General features: G+C 48.4%; 1 protein-coding gene across 1 annotated transcript; it reads left to right on the top strand.

The window, feature by feature from the left end:
* Nucleotides 1-599: 599 nt before the first annotated feature.
* On the top strand, nucleotides 600-16,511 carry clic4 (chloride intracellular channel 4). Its single transcript, XM_047018225.1, has 6 exons — nucleotides 600-1,053; nucleotides 11,506-11,615; nucleotides 13,901-14,026; nucleotides 14,127-14,233; nucleotides 15,649-15,830; nucleotides 16,268-16,511. Exons 1-6 carry the CDS (start codon nucleotides 988-990, stop codon nucleotides 16,430-16,432), a joined length of 756 nt encoding a protein of 251 aa, XP_046874181.1. The 5' UTR covers nucleotides 600-987; the 3' UTR covers nucleotides 16,433-16,511.
* The last annotated feature ends 599 nt before the right edge of the window (nucleotides 16,512-17,110 follow it).

Here is a 17,110-nt window from a genome sequence, read left to right as displayed (position 1 = left end):
TAAAATGGTTTGTGTGTGATCTGAACGGAGCACTGGACTACAACAGATCACAGTGGAGACCTGTGTCGTCATGGTGTTCTCCTTGGGGTACATACATTCACTATATGATGGGTTTAGGGGTGGTATTTTGGGGCAGCTGCTCTCCAGATGCAGAGGCCATGAGTGGTGATGTGCACTGGTAGGCAATGCTGCTTTACCGGCTACATTCACTGGTTCAATTAACATGGGAGGAGTAAGGTATTGGATGACCATCTTTTCTCTTATTGCTGGTGAAGCTTCATAGAAATGTCAGGCCACAAAGAGCTATTCAAACTTCATGACAGTCAAATTTTTCCCTCCCTCAGGGATGTGTAACGAAAATGATAGAACAATGCTCTGCTGTATGACTGCTGATATCAATATGCTATAATACAAGTCATACAGGATTGAGGACATGTAGACAATGACCCCACCTGGAAAATCTCTTAAATCGATTTTAGCCAATAATGCAGATCAACGGCTGATGGGACTATTCTCAAGCTACACATGGAGCGCTGCAGGCATCCTTCTTTCCCATAGAAGACTCCTAACCCTGCCCACATTTTTGTTTGCACTGCGGATGACATCACGGCTTTAAATATTCCCGTTGCTTTTTCTTCCCTCCCTCCCTCCTATGCTCACCATCTTCACCACACAAGTGATTAAAACCAGATTCTGAGTTCAACTATGGTTTTGTAACTGTGTCGAGCTTTTGGGACATCGTAAGAAACGATTTACTTTGGTGGATACCTGTGCTAATAGCATTCGTGTGAGCGTTGTCTATCCGACTTTCTCCCAGCCTTTTAGTGTGTGAATTACAGCGATCTTCCAGCTGGTCACTTGCCTTGAAAAGCGGTTATAGGAATACTCCGCAGAAAGGGTGGGTGAAGAGTAGGCTACTCAGAAATAAAGCTTCCCGTCGCGTGTGGTTGAAGACCCCTTTCATCTGGAAAAGTTCAAAAACTTGCAATGTCTCTCTCCGTACCCAATGGAGTGAAGTCTGATGACGAGCCCGTTATCGAGCTCTTTGTGAAGGTAAGACATTCATTATTATGAAGCTGTTGAATTGTCGTAGTTAAAGTTTATTTTCTTTTTCATTAACTAGCCAATATGATGTTGCACATATCAAGTAGGCCATTTTTATATACTAGCCCTATTCCAACACTTAACTTAAACTCATAATGAGTGTTTTCTTACAATTGCTTGCGACAGTTTGAAGTCGGCAACGCTGGAATAGCCACATATTTGGTCACATTGCGATCACATCTGCTGCACCATTTGCTGAAAGGCTATCTACGTCCTGTGTGTCGCGTATCCACCAATATGTCTAGATGATAACATATTTTATGATTTGTAATGGCCTAAGAGCAGATCTTCAACTCCGGCCATGTGGGGGCTGTAGGCTGCACATGACAGTTACAGGATAAGCAGGGCGGACACTGCTTTCCTATTGTGCAAAGGACGCCGTTACAGTTACAATTTAGGGGGGAAACTTAGCACTATAGCCTTGATTTGCAATATGTACGGCATTTTTGAAACATTGTAAAATTGTACATGCTAAATTAACTTGATAAACGTTACATTTAAGTGCAGGGAGGGGATAGCCTAGCGGCCATGTGTAGATTCTCAGGATTTCCGCCCTGGTGAAGGACAATTGGCCTGTGAAGATAAAGACAACAATTTGTGAAAATTTATCAATTTGAGGACGTTACACAGTATGTAGTTCAAATAAACCTAACACCAAAAAAACCTTAACATGAGATGTAGCTGCTATTTGCAGTACATGCAAACCTAACAACATATCTAATGAATCAGAATATTCATAGACACAATTCTCAATTTGTGACTAGGAGTCTACCAAAATGACTATATTGCAGCCTATTCTACCTCCCAATTTGGCCTTTTGCAAGCATTTGTACATAAAAAAAAAACAAGACTGGTCTTTCATTTCCACTAGAATGTCTGCAATCTACAATGTATGATGTGATTTTCATATCCTCGGCTTGTGATTAGGGAACAGTGTTTTTCTTTCTTCAGCCTGTTGCCAGAATGTTCTGCAGAGCGGGAAAAGAGGAGCAAACAAGAAGGGGGGAGGGACCCCAGGGAAGTGGAAGAGTGGGAGGGGGTTATGTGGGCCTGAATTCAATTAGGAGAAGGGGTTAAAAAACATCAGTCTGCAACCCAACTTTGTGTGGTGTACCATAAAGTCAGTATTTCTCTGCCATAGGCTCCACATTCACTAGCTAGAAACGGGTTTCTCCTTTGACACAGCTGCCCTCGCCCACCATTAAGTTCTTATTAGGTTTCTAAAATACGTTTTAGACATACAAAGATGATCATACTGTATGAATTCTTCATGCTCATTGCTTGTAACAGATTGTATCCTGTAAACCTAGATTCGGTGTGGTCTTGTATCTATTTTTCATACCCCCTCCTTGAGATTTCCCATTTGTGTCCTGTTCAAGTCTTCTAGCTTAATGAGCCTATGTATTGGAAATGTGTGTATATATATATATATATATTTTGCTTCTCACACTGGACAATCCCCATATCCCTTAGAAACGTCCATGTGTGGCGATGAGTGCTAAGCACTGATAATGCTGGCCAGTTTGCCTCTGGCCATGAGGCTACTTTACAGCAGAACAGATGGGGATGTGTAAGAGGCAGCCACCTCAGGGAAGCACCCCTTACCGTGCTAGAGGCGCCGTTGGATCATCACCAGGCCTGGGCTGGCATCTCCCCAATGTGGCCGACCCCCTCCCCCTACCTACATGACCCCTGCCTGCCTCTGTTTGTGTTTGCTGTATGGGCCTGTGTATATGACCCTCTGTGTATGTGTGCATCCCTGATGGGGTTCCTGTGCGTGTCTGTCTGTATTTGCACATGCAGGATGGCAGCCCTGCCCCCCCCCTCACACCCATGTCTCTCTTTACCCTGTTGTAGTGGCTGACACATCCACATCCATTATTGATACCCTGGGATGTCCATCATTGTTCCCGCCCTCCGCTGCTTTAAACATGGGCTTGGGAGACAATGAGGCAGGCATGCGTGTTGCCATAGGCACGCCACGCAACGCGGCCTCTGGGAACAGCTGATAACACCTTCTGTGTACACAGTCTGTGTTCAGCGGTGCCACGACAGCCACGGTGTCGCAGTACGTGGAGCCTCTTGTTATCCCGCCGCAGCCTGGGTTTCCTCTGTCCGTCTTGACCGAGGACGGACCTCCGTTCGGCTGACTCGGCGAGATTGCGCAGAGTTGTGCAGTTATCTTGGTAGCTTGAAACCTACCGACCAATGTTGACTGTAAACTTGGCCAGATCGCTATGGCAACGATTTGGATTGTTTTCCTCGCGTTTGTGTAAATGTGGAGATAAGTCTCCCTGATGAGGCGTTTTTATTGGCAGACAGCTAGCTATTGCAGATGTCACCTGAAAAGTCCTCTGAAGGTGGATTAACCTCCGATCCCCAACGATTCAGCACATTAATCATTGTTTTTCTCACATGATTAGTAGTTGTAGTTTGCCCGTATGCTGTGGAAGTTATGTTTTATGAGTTCATGATCTTATAACAGCTTACCTGGTAAGCATTGGTGAATGGTAGAAGTACAAACGCTGTAACTTTTGTACTGCAGAGGATGGTGCACCACACCCAGATATGACATTGTGAGATGGCAGATAAAAGCTTCATATGGATGGACTTAGACCGGGATTCATAATAAGGGACAGTACTTTTTCCTAGAACACACCCTAACCGATAGTTAGCCACAATAGCATGTCACCTGCTATCTCTCCCACCTGACATGTTGGTAACTGTGTCGAATAAGGGAGATGATGACTCTTAACATTCCCTTATGCAACCAGCTTATCTCTGGTCTTGTGTTCCAGAGCCATGTCACAGGTTGTACAGACACACCTCTACCTCCACCCAGTAGGACCCAGCCAATAACCATCTTAAGACGTTCTGTCTCGGTTTGTGTACTCTTGGAATGCATTGGTTGAAAACCATGGCAACACAAATCCCCCATAATGTCACCAGCTACCGGGTTTTAAAAAGTACCCCTGCAGGGATGTCCTAGGAGAACATCCTGAAGGTCAAAAACTTCTGGTTCTTTATTGGGGCTCCTTAATGCAAGGCTGCACGTTCCCGATTGCACTTCTTTAAAAGTCGGAAGGACTTCAGGACATGATGAGGGCTGTTGTAGAAAGATATGTCTGTATGAAAATGTTGTGTTAGGTTGTTGTGTTTTCCCTTTGGTCTCAGACTGTCGTGTGTGTGTTGTATCCTGCATTTGCCTCTGATTTGCATATACTTCATTTTCCATCAAGTAGTATTAAGCAATCGAGTTTCCAGTTTTTATCCATAGGAAAACCAATAAAGCTGTTTATTTCCTTGCAACTATTGTATTGCTTGAGTAAGCATCATGAGTTACAGGACAAAGATGAATGGTCTGTTGACTTTGTACTACGCTCTAGCTGTGAGCTGCTCTACAATCTGCTCTCAGAACAATTGATTGCTTGCCTGAACTGGGGCTCAGCCAAACAGCCTAATTCTAAACCACACCAGTAGTTTGGGAGAGTTCTTGTTATAAATGCTGTCATGAGTGTGTGAATGGATATGTTTCACGTGGATTCTTGTTGTTCATCGTTTCTTGTTCCTCAAAACAATATGAATTGGAAAAGAGGTAGGCCACAGGCTTTATTTTTGGAAGTCTTACTCTTTTGCGGTTTGCTGTATGAACACCAGCATGGTATGTGCTGATGGCATCCTGTGCAGAGGAAAAGGAAGACGTTTTTTGTTTCCTCCTGCCAGCACACTGCTAATTGGTCCTGGTCTGACCCAATCACAGGAAATGAGACTTGCAACAACATGGACATAGGTGGAGAATGAGACTTTGGAGGACTCTGGGGGGTTGGGGTGTGTGGGGGCAGAAAAGGTAATCCTATCCATCTCAACACGATCCCCTCTGATTGGGTTTCACGTGCTGCCTCCTTCTTGAAGTGGCCAACAAGTCGAATGTAGGTGTGTTAATGAGCCACATTTTACTTGAACATGGAGGATACTTTATCCGGATTTCAAACCTGACCCTTCCCGCTATCCCCCGATGATGGTGTAGTCACTTCAAATGTCGTCATTTAGACCCTCGTTCAAGGCATTGGTTGCAAGGCTATGATCACAAGGCCTGAGACTAGTTCAACCTGTACACAGAAGTACAAACACCCTGTTGTGAAACCGTTGTCAGGCGCTTTGCATGCTTTCTTTTATGACAGGCGTTCGCCTCACACACTTTTATGCGTGCAACCGCCTCAGCTCCCGGCCCAGAGACGCTCCCGTGTGGCCAAAGGTGAGGAGATGGCCGTCTGTCCCACTGGACCACCTGCTGGCTTCGAAATGAGCGATGAGGGGGTCTGTTTTCTTGTTTGTGTGGCCATGGTCGCCCCGATTGGCTGCCACCATGTTGAGTTTAACGTGTGACATGAAGCCCCAACAGCTGTTGAGTTGTCTAGTTTCACCTCCTGGTGCCTCAGCCGTTTTGTTTCTCTTTGTCTCCGATCAAGTAGGGCAACGGTACAATTTCGAAGACGGCCACGTAATGTTCCAGAAGCGCTCTGTCAGTGTGTGTGTGTGTGTGTGTGTGTGGAGAGGGGAGACGCAGAGGTGTGGTTAGGACAGTGTGTGTGTGGGTCTGAGTCATCTGTCTGGGGTCTGTTATTGTGAAAGGAGGTGGGGAGTCGCAGCCTGGCTCAAATCTTGTGTTTGTGTTGGAATACGGACGACAATAACAGTCAGAGGGTGGTTAGTGTCTCAGCTTCACGTATTTGCTGCACATCTGTTGCTGTCCTGGTTGCTTTCTCCGTCTATATACGTGGCCTCAATCATTTCTCCTCTTTTCTTCGAACTTACCAGCTCTTCCGTGGCTCAAGCTTTCGTCCAGGTTCCTACACCCAGCCTCCAGCACAGATGTGAACAGACCCTCCCTCTCTGACAGCACACTGTGTGCTTGTCTGGGAGATGTTTCCACGCTGTGACGCTCCACGTGAGTCAGAGCTACACTCGTGTGTGAAGTATTTCCAGTAGGACTCCACCACTTGCGTTCATGTGTCTGACCACAGTTCCAGTCATACACCCAGCCCAGCCCAGATCAGGGCCTCCAAGCATTGGCCTACTCAGACCAGCTCTGGATACGTGACCTGGTCTCAAGCCAGAACGAGGCCCCAAAAAGCCTCAGCAGACACCAGCATACTTGGCTCAGAATACTTGACCTTGTACCAGCACAGCCCCGTTACCCTTCCAGTTCTAGATGTCCAGTCGAAGCCCAGGCCAGTTTTCACTCTGACACAGCCTGCAAGGGAGGGGAGAGGGGTTGTTACCATGACGTTACCGTGACGGCCCTTCCCAAAGAACATTCCTCCCGTGTTGCGGGGCGAGAAAGCAGCACTTGTTTGGAGCCAGCTCCTTATTCGGTAAAAGTGTGGCCCAAACTGACGGAGCCCACCCAATTTAGAACATGAAGTGTGGGAGTGAGGGGAGGGAGGAGGGTACAGCCAGCCATGTTGCTATAATTAGACCTCGAGCACAAGGACCGGTGAACTGTCTTTAGCCAAAACAATTGCCTAGACATGCCACCGTCAGCCCTGATCAGCCAGCACCCTGCCAGAGTAAATGGCTGTGGATCAAATGACGAGGCCTGTAAACCCCCTAAGGTCATGACCCGCCTGGCCGTTAAAGAGGATATTGGCTCAGAGAAAAAGAGGAAGAGGTGGAGCAGGACAGCTCTGAGTTGAATGGCTGGGATGTGTTCCTAGACCCCATAACATTAACTAGCCTGACCAAGGACGACCACTTTTTGTTCCTTGTTAAACCCCATCTCAGCGCTTGCTAGCAGAGAACTGGCTCGGGCCTTAACATTCCTCAGGATAACTGTTGCACTGGTGGGCTGCGGCCGAAAGTGATATCATGTAACATGACCTAATCTCTGGTGACATGGCAGTGTGTGTCTCTGGTAGATGAGTAGGACAGTGACTGACTGACTGACTAACCAAGATCCCATTGTAAGCCTGTGAGGCCAGCCTAGACCGCCCTCTCCACCTAAGCATGACTCACCGTGTGAGTGTGCAACACTGTCTCAGCAGTGTCTCCTAACAGGAAGCTAGTGTTCATTAGCAATAGTCAGCTGGTTCTGAAGTAGCTTGAAAGCCTGTTATAAAAAAATAAAAAAACACATTCAAAGGAACATTTTCCATCTGCGTGCAGTGTCTGAAGAATCCATCATACATCGTGTATGATGCAACAGCCAGCAACATATTCATGAGAAGGGGAGCAGAGGCAGGAGAGTGTGCTAGATGTTCTTGTGAATGGTACATGCTTGCTAACAGGGATCTGGCTCCACTTCCATCATGGCTGAATCCCAGATGACTCTTTGTTTTTCTGGAAGCTGAACAGCAAACCTCAGCCGAAGATATCAGCCCTTATAAGGGGCCGTCCCTGAAACAATTTCTTACCTCACACACAATTGTATTGGGGGGGTTTTCAGTCCATTGACATGAGCAGGTGGAGCCACATAACAAAAGAGCAGAGTGCTGTCTGCCTGTGAGTGTTAATGGTTGTATTAGCCTCGTGCCATGCAGAGACTCTGCTGAGAGCACTGGACTCTTGACAGAGGACTGTGTTTAAGGGCTGGTTGAACCCAGGATGAGCTAAGCTGTTTATACAGCATAAGGGTTGGTGTCATGTCAGTATGTACTGTAGACCTCAGCCAAGATGGTGGTATTGTAGATCATGTGAACAGCCTTGCTAGGGAACAAACAGGAAAGTGTCTAACGGCTTGCTGACGTTGTGTTTGGCGTGTGTGTTAACGACAGCTGTGGTGAAGGAGACAGCAGGAAATGCACCGCTCCAAGCATCCTCACTTCAACTAAACAAAGAAGCCTCCATGGCCCGGCTAGCGGGACATTTCTGGAATACTTTCTGCCCCTCCTCCCCTCCCGCCTCTACTGAAGGGGCCCTGGATAGGAGGGAGGGAACGTTGAGGGAGAGAGGGAAGAGGCAGGCAGGGAGGGAGGGAGGGAAGAGGCAGGCAGGCAGGCAGGGAGGGAAGAGGCAGGCAGGCAGGGAGGGAGGGAGGGAACATTGAGGGAGAGAGGGAAGAGGCAGGCAGGGAGGGAGGGAGGGAACATTGAGGGAGAGAGGGAAGAGGCAGGGAGGGAACATTGAGGGAGAGAGGGAAGAGGCAGGGAGGGAGGGAGGGAACATTGAGGGAGAGAGGGAAGAGGCAGGGAGGGAGGGAGGGAACATTGAGGGAGAGAGGGAAGAGGCAGGCAGGCAGGCAGGGAGGGAGGGACAGAGAGGGTGAGCACCAAGCAGACAGCGCACTGCTGCAGGAGCTAATAACATGGTGGGAGGGTGGGGCTTGTGTGGCTCTGCTTTTTATCCCCAGTCTCTCTTCATCTCCCTCATCCCCTCTTCCGCCCACTCTTGTCCATTATCATCCTCTCTACTGGCCCTGGCTTAGCTGTCGACACCTCCGAACCCCCCCACCCACCCACCCCATTATCCTTTTTGTAACCATTTTCTCCTAACCCCTACCCCCCACCCTCCTCATCTCTCCCCCCCTCCTTCCTTCTGTTTTCTCTCTCTAGTAGCTGCAGGGAACGAGCAGTCTGAGAAGCAGCTGAACTTGAAGGCTTGGCTCTCAGTTCTCTCTCTCTCTCTCTCTCAGCTCTCTAATTCTCTCTGTCACTTGCCTTCTCTCTCTCTCTCTCTCCCCCACCCCTCCCATCTCTCCCATCTGAGGGCTGTGTCTACCGCAGCCAATGCTGGACAGGATCTGTGCCAGGTCTTTGAGGGCAGAGAGAGTGAAGGAAAGATGGAAGGGTTAGAGTACCTGACGGAGAATGTCTGTCTCAGCTGCTGCAGTGTGACCAGAAGGGCCCGAGAGAATGAGCTCAACAGATTTCCTACGTTAAAGTCTCAATTTTGTTCCTCTTTGATCCTTTTCATGAAGTGTTACAGACGGTCTTTTCATATGGATATTTGTCTTTCACACGCTCGACATGCAGTCGAGTAGAGATGCCTGCTGTTCACAGGTACCTGTGAAGTGATGATCCAGGCTTTCTTTGTCATGTTGACCACACGCATGACATGGGAATATCTCCAGGGGAACAGTGACTGTCTGTCGCAGTCTCTTATTCACCTCAGGACTCAAGGTAACCAATGAGAATCAGTTCCTCTCCTGGCTTGGGGGGGGGGGGGGGGGGGGGGGAGTCAAACCAGGAGAGAGCACACAGAGAACAGACACACAGACACACCCCTCCCTCCCTTCATCCCTCCCTCCACCTGGAATGGCAGGCAGGCTGTACACACCAGCAGGGTTCCACTGGAGAGAAGGAGAGAGGGGGGTGGGGGATGAGGAGAGGGGGGGTGGGGGAGGAGGAGGAGGAGAGAGGGGGGGGGGGGGTTCTGGAACAAAGTCTCCTATTCTTCCTAAACATTTTATTTGAGGCCAGGCCTGTGCTTGAGAATGAAAGTTCTTGACAGTAAAATGCACATTTGATGTTGGTCTTTGGTCTTTTATATATATGTATACATGTCCCTGAATGTATTCGCCCTTTGTTTACTGTTGTTTATTGGATTGTGTGTAGCTCAGCTCCACCCATAGTAGACCTTTCATGGGGACCAGTTTGCTGGGGACTTTGTCTTGTGAGCTTTTCCCTAATCCTGCACACGATTGTCCGTCCCTACCTCAGAACATGGAGGCGTGCCATTTGCTCGGTAATTGGTGTCCATATGCCGCTCACACTGAAAATGTGCTTGTCTGGAACACTGAGAGGAATTCCCAGGGAGAGGGGGACAGGAAGAGGGTTGTGGGGGAGGTGGGGGAGCAAAACAGTTTACAATAGTAAATGGATACCAAGAGAATGTGAAATGGCAGATAAATTGCTAACTTTTCAGTAAAGAATCACAATGACAAGTATATAGCAATAGACTATGCAGTTGGAATAAATCATTTGGTCCAAAGCTCCAGTGTGTGTCTTTGTGAATGGCTGAATACTGGGGAGTCTGTAGGACTGGGCCGGCCTGGGGTACGACATGTTCTTCCATGAAGTCACCATCCCCATCCAAGACTCCATTGGCAGACATCTAAATCTGTCTTTGGAACAGAATATGATATCGTTTCTATTGGGGTTAATGTGGGGATTGAGCACCTTAAGAGATCCCAGAGAGCTTATGTGGAAAAACACAAACTAAGTCAGCAAATACGCCTGGTTATTCTGGCCTCACTATTTGCTTGCACATGCAATATCTCTCTCCACATCAATATTGCATTTGCCTAGGCTAGGCACTACACATAAACATATAAACATTGACATTACATAAGGTAAGACTGGTTTAAGATTTTGCAAGTTGTAACTCCTTACTGCATACACTTGCTAATAGGAGGTGCGTTTCATAGCTCATGGTTTCGTGGCATGGCTGGTCTCTCCCCCGTTGCCTGAGTGCTCCCACCAGGAACACCCCCCCCCCCCCACACACACACACACACACACACACAGACACACCATGATGGATGAAGAGTCTGTGTTAACTTGACAAACACCATACCCTGTATCCCCATCATCCCTGTCTTTGGTTTTGTGTGAGGAAAGGAAGAATCTGCCAAGTCATGATTTTTAAATGGGGAACCAGAAGCAGCCTTGTTCTCAGCTGTCCAGGGTTCTGTTACACTTGGCCACTGGCTCCCAGGATTAATGGAGGCAGAAGGGGGATGTGTGCTGGAGCGTTTGGATCAAGGATCAGCTCTCTAAGTCTTTCTCAGTGTCTCTCTCATCTTAGCCTCTGAGCATCCGAGAGGTTCTGTCCACAAGTCTCTATCTCAGTCTCTCTTCATCCAAATCTTTCTCAGTCTCTATCTCTCTCTGTAAGTCTCTCTGAGTCTCTCTCCACATTTTTCTCTGTTTCTCCGTCTCTCGTGTCTCTGTTTCTCCGTCTCTGGTCTCGGGTAACGGGCTGTACTCTGTGAAAGAATCATTGTCTTCTCAAAATAGCTCTGCCCAGAGTGAGTGCAGTCCAAGCCCCTGTGGACATGAGGTCCAACAGAGGGCTGATAACATCCCCGTATCAGGGCCCGCTTCCATGTCACGCTCAACTGGGGCTCAAAGAGGATCAGCGTGTTCAAGCTATTTTCCGAGGCCCTCAAAGCTGGTCCTCAGCCATCACTGATGCCTAAACCTGTACAGTACCAGCGCCCACCCTGGCATTGTGTCAGGGTGTCGCACCTCTTTAGGACGGCGTGTAAGAATGGAGTCAATGATCGGAACCCAATGGCGTAGTTGTAGTCTTTTATGGTGGTGACCTCCGCACTATAATGTATACTGTAATGTAAATGTCTCTCTCTCTCTCTCTCTCTCTCTCTCTCTCTCTCTCTCTCTCTCTCTCTCTCTCTCTCTCTCTCTCTCTCTCTCTCTCTCTCTCTCTCTCTCTCTCTCTCAGGCGGGGAGTGATGGTGAAAGCATCGGGAACTGTCCCTTCTCCCAGAGGCTCTTCATGATCCTGTGGCTGAAGGGTGTGGTCTTCAACGTCACCACGGTCGACCTCAAGAGGTGAGGCAGCCTCACACCCACACATGGGTCACACAGCATGTCGACTGTTCTTCCCAAGGGTGTTCCCCCTCCCCTGTCGACAGCCTCCTTTCCTCAGTGTCTGTCCTCCCAGTTATTTCTCCCCCCTTCAACCGTTACTCTGTTCCTTGCCGCTGAGATCTTGGTCTCCTCAGGCTCTCTGCTTCGACCTCCCGTGTGCTCAATGTCCCAGCTGCTTATTTGGTTTTCTCATGACCTCTCCTGGGCCAGAGGGGAGACCGGGAAAAACAAACAGTCTCCAGCCTAGAGGGTTAGGTCTAGAGGAGGCCATTTAAGGTTGAGCGTCGCTCACTTCCTTCCCTGCGATTTTGAGGGGAGAAACATGTTATTTCTCTGGCCCTGAAATCAAAGGCAGAAATCAGGAAAGGGATCGTAATCTCCCGACTTTGCTCCTCCTACTCCGTTTAGTTTCGGAACGCGGTTTAAACGGAGCTCCCCACCAGCCCCTGCCAGCTCCCGACTGCCATTATGTCTGTTGATGCGTCATCTAAATACTTCCTGATTTTCTTTCTTTTTTTCCACTTCCCAGGCCAAGGCTTGGCCCGTGTGGGATTTACATTTCCAGGCATGTTCAAAGGGATCTTACTTTCATCATATCTCAGCTAGTCAGACTTGAGATGGAGCAGGCTGACGAGACGGGTGAGGACGGTAGCTCGTCCATGTGCTCTCTCTCTCTTTCTCTCCCTCAACTTGCATCTCCTCCCCCGAGGACGTACTGTAACTCAGAACTACTGATGGGGGTAACGCGCTGGAACCTCTCGCACTCTCTCTGTTCCAAGTGGGCTGTGTGTGTGTTTCATCCACACGTACTGTGTGCATCATGACTGAGTGTGCGATTACACACTTATCCGAGGATGTGCAGTCCACACACCCAAGGATGTGCAACGCACACGCACACACACACCAAGCTTCCCAGAGGTCCTGTAAAAGGCAGTGAAGGATATCAGCCCACTTACCACCAGTGTCTGTTTCTCCTGCTCGCTCCTCAAATACCGTCTTTGTTCAGCTGTGGTGACCTCATAGGCTACTGCTGTGCATAAAAGGACTGATGGGCCCTTGTACTGTAGGCTGCACTTATTTCCATGGAGTACAGACTGTGATCTTCAGTCAACAGAGAGCCACAGGAGTCATGGCACAACAGAGGGTTTGTTTTATATTAAGGGTTTTCATATTGTTGGTTGGAATTTGAGAACTGCACTTTCCATGCCACCAATACACAGTTTGTCCTTGTTGAATCACAAAGCAGAGTTTGGTGAGGGAGAACTGTTGTGTCCCCATTCAAGGGAACTTTTTAATCCAAAAAACGTTGGGCTGTTGTTTCAACAATGAAAGCTATTTTAGATAAAAGCTATCCCATGGGTATGCTTTTTTTCCTCGCCTCCCTCCCACTCCTTCAGGAACGAGCTTCCTGTGCTCGTGCCAGCAGATGAAGACATTTCCTGTTTTGGTGCCCCTGGTCCCTACCAAGTTAGCATGTTATCCCTCCCAGTGGGGCCCTGGCCTTCACGGGAGACAGTGGAGACAGAGGAACTGGTCCCTCCAATCTGCTGTGCTGCCTCGTCCCCCCAACCAAGGAGAATTAACACCAGTGTCTCTTTGATGTGGTGATCTTTATGAAGACTGTTGTGTTTTGGGATTGACCTGAAGGTTAAGTTGCTGTGGATAGTAAGTAAGTAAAGTTTATTTGTATTGCACTTCTTGCAGATAAAATCCCATAGTGCTTCACACAAGGCGAGTACAAACGTAAAGAGTTGACACGGATGCCAAGTGGCAGCGGCCATGCCTAACACAGGCGCCATCTTGGATAATGAGTCAGACATGACTCAGTGTATTGTGTTCCCCCTTCTATCACACATTCATGTGTGTGGGCACATCATATCTCTTCTTCTGGAGACATCTGGAACACTGCATGCTGGCTCAGAGAGCTGTGGGCCGACAGAGTAATGCAAAAAGCAGACACATACACACACACACACACACACATGCATCTGGAGCCGTTTCAGCTGGCTGTATGTATGTTGAGGGGAAGAGATGGAGCAGGCAGGAACAGGGTACTGCAGACTTCTCCAGCCCTCTCCACCACCAGTGGACTAAAAAAAGAAGTCAACCCCTTACAACGTCCAACATTCAACATAAGTCATGAATGAAATGAGGGTTATTGATTTTTATTTTGAAAGGACTGAAGGCCCCGTTCAGTTTGTGTTGGTAGGAAGATGACTGAAGCCTCCTCTCTCGTCCGTCCCCAGGAAGCCAGCAGACCTGCAGAATCTGGCCCCGGGCACACACCCTCCCTTCATCACCTTCAATGGGGAGGTCAAGACGGACGTCAACAAGATTGAGGAGTTTCTCGAGGACGTCCTCAGCCCGCCTAAGTGAGCACCCCGCCCATATAAGGACACGCCACACTGCCCCCCTTAAGCACTGTGAGTCTGTTTGTGTGGATGTATCATGAGTGTGTATGTGTGTGTGTAGGTTCACCAAGCTTGGCGCCAGACACCCGGAGTCTAACACTGCTGGGATGGACATCTTTGCCAAGTTTTCAGCCTTCATCAAGAACTCTAAACCAGATGCCAACGAGGGTGAGCTTCTTCTCCAGTCGAGCACACTAACGTACTGACGACACACACGCGTGCTGGGTACACACAGGTTAGATTTTATCGAGGACCAATACCTTTTGTGTCAAGCGTTCTGCTGTTGCTAGGTGACAACGAGAGCCTAGGTGGTAGCCCTGAGGCGATTGGTGGGTTGGCTTGACGCAGAAACACAGGGCTGTTGTTCTCCTGGGTGGCCTCTGTCTGTCACCAGGCCCATTCCTACCCATCCTCCCCCTGCCTCTCTGTCCCCCTGCCTCTCTGTCTCCCTGCCTCTCTGTAACTCTGCCTCTGTCCCCATGTCACCTGCCTGTACTTTCTAGTAAACAAACTCCCTGAAACCAGTAGATAATGTGGGAATGGAGAAAAGGAGTAGCTGGATGGAAGCCGAAAGTCTGATGGCCGTCCCCCAAAGGGAGGGGTTTAACAACCCTCATAATGCCTGCCACAGAATAAACAGTCGTATCCCATCTTGCAGATAAGATGAGTCAGGGCAGATATGAAAAGCGTCCTCAGTTGATACACCCTACACACGACAGCAAATCACCAACCTCGCTAGAAGTAGTAAGCCTCACATTATAGTGATCTCTGTATGGCATGTCGATTGTGTTGAACTTGAACTGCAAATTGGTATTGAGGTGTCTGTGGGTGTTTGGGTTTTATGGCTCCTCTGCTCCCTGGTGAAATATTGACCCAGTGTGACAGGATTGTCACTGAATACCTCATGGGTCTGTGTCAATATGCTTCTCTATGAGTCTCATGACAGAATGATAAGCTTGCCCAAACATAAAGTACTATTCTGAAGGATTTGTTGGGTGTCCATATATCCTCATAGCAAAGTATGTCTTTAAAAGTCCTAGGAATGAGTAACTCAATGTGCCTGAAATGTGGGTTGGCAAAGTTGTCTCTAGATCTTTTTTACGTTTGGTCACAGAATGAAATGCTGCCCTCGTGTGGCAGGGAGCAGAACAGCTGCTTGAGGGTTTTTTATTACGAGGTCCCGTCGTTTATTCAGTGCCTCGCTGCATTTGGTCTCATCTCAAATGTGCTTCATACAAGCACTCCTAAAAAAGGAAGTTTGTTAACCCGCAGTGGCACTTCACTAAAGCTTTTGTTTAAGTTAAAGTCAAGGAAATTGCACATTAAGATGCATATTGTCTCGAGTCAATTTAGTGCATATTTACATTTAGTCATTTAGCAGACGCTCTTATCCAGAGCGACTTACAGTAAGTACAGGGACATTGTCCCCAAGGCAAGTAGGGCGAAGGGCCTTACCCAAGGACACAGCGTAATTTGCACAGCCGGGAATCGAACCGGCAACCTTCTGATTAATAGCCCGACTCCCTGACCGCTCAGCCATCTGAACAACCTCTCCTGTGGTGTGCGTGTGTGCGCGCGCGTAGGTTTGGAGCGAGGCCTGTTGAAGACTCTCCAGAAGCTGGACGAGTATCTGAGCTCCCCGCTGCCTGACGAGATCGACCACAACAGCATCGAGGACATCAAGGTGTCCTCCCGCAAGTTCCTGGACGGGGAGGACATGACGTTGGCGGACTGCAACCTGCTGCCCAAGCTGCACATCGTCAAGGTCAGCAACCACTGCCATTTCAACAAAACGGGGGTGGAGCTAGACTCTCGCCACAGAGGGGGTGGAGCATTCTCGATAGGCCCTTCTGAGAAGGTCATTCTACACATGGTTTATTAGTAAACAACGCTTTAATTCATTAACATGTAGATACAATTCACTGCCTCTTTATAGAAAATAAAGTATCCACTTTTATATTGTCTTTCTTTAAAAGACAAAAGCGAGTCAGTTGGCTAGCCAGCAAGTTAGCTGAGTGACCAGGATGCGATTCTTACCTGCCCACTAGTTGCTCCCATTTCTTTAGTGTGAATGAAACTTGGTTTTTCTGACCTGTCACCAATGAGGCATAATTTCCCCTTTTTTGGGGGGCTTACTATGAGATTAGTTTCTAAATGAATATGTTGATGTTGTTTGACTAATGTCTCTCCTCGGTTTTCCAGGTGGTGGCCAAGAAGTACAGAGGCTTCGACATCCCCAAGGACATGACAACCATCTGGAAGTACCTGAACAATGCCTACACGCGCGAGGAGTTCACCAACACCTGCCCCAGCGACAAGGAGATTGAGATCGCCTACGCAGATGTGGCCAAGAGGCTGGTCAAATAAGCCCCTATCTCACTGTTACCCCCCCCCCTCCCTTCTTGACCCTACCCCCTCCTGACCCCCCCCCCTCCTGACCCTACCCCCTTCCTGACCCTACCCCCTCCTGACCCCCCCCCCCCCCCCCTGACCCCCCCCCCCTTCCTGACCCTACCCCTTCCTGACCCTACCCCCTCCTGACCCTACCCCCTCCTGACCCTACCCCTCCTCCCACACACAACCAGGACTGGTCCGTTCAGACACGACACGAGAAAGAAAACTATGGACTCCTTTCCTTCTCTTCATGTAGAGCGAAAGCTTTTTTTTTTTTTTTTTTTCGGTTTTTATGAAGAAGCAACTTATTGAAGGTCGCTGATGATCCATTGGTTAACTGCTTTTTTTTGTGTGTGTGTTCATGGCGATGCTTCAGGAAAGCACTCGCCTGGTGAGCCACTGACACAGCCGCCAGACACCAGAGTACTTATCAGTGTTGTGAGTGGCCGTTAACACACTCCTAATTAAGTCACCTTCAATTTGACCAGTTTCAATACATATTTATGGTCACAAGCTGTTTTGTAGTTAGTTTTTTGTCTGTTTAATATTGTCACTTGTTCTAGGCTTGCTACAAAGGTTATTCTTTTCCCTTGGCAGAAGAAGTGGCTCATACAGTGTTGAAAGCTTCAGTGTTCTTGGATATCATCTCTG

The sequence above is a fragment of the Hypomesus transpacificus genome, chromosome 3 (assembly GCF_021917145.1).
Source record: "Hypomesus transpacificus isolate Combined female chromosome 3, fHypTra1, whole genome shotgun sequence".
NCBI classification, from domain to species: Eukaryota; Metazoa; Chordata; class Actinopteri; order Osmeriformes; family Osmeridae; genus Hypomesus; species Hypomesus transpacificus.
This window is presented reverse-complemented; position numbering and strand designations above follow the sequence as displayed.

Bases quoted from the DNA above. Each gene is read 5' to 3' on its own strand.
- clic4 (XM_047018225.1), top strand. From the start codon at position 988: ATGTCTCTCTCCGTACCCAATGGAGTGAAGTCTGATGACGAGCCCGTT. The intron at 1,054-11,505 runs GTAAGACATTCA...TCTCTCTCTCAG, and splicing joins TTATCGAGCTCTTTGTGAAG to GCGGGGAGTGATGGTGAAAG. The intron at 15,831-16,267 runs GTCAGCAACCAC...TCGGTTTTCCAG, and splicing joins CCAAGCTGCACATCGTCAAG to GTGGTGGCCAAGAAGTACAG.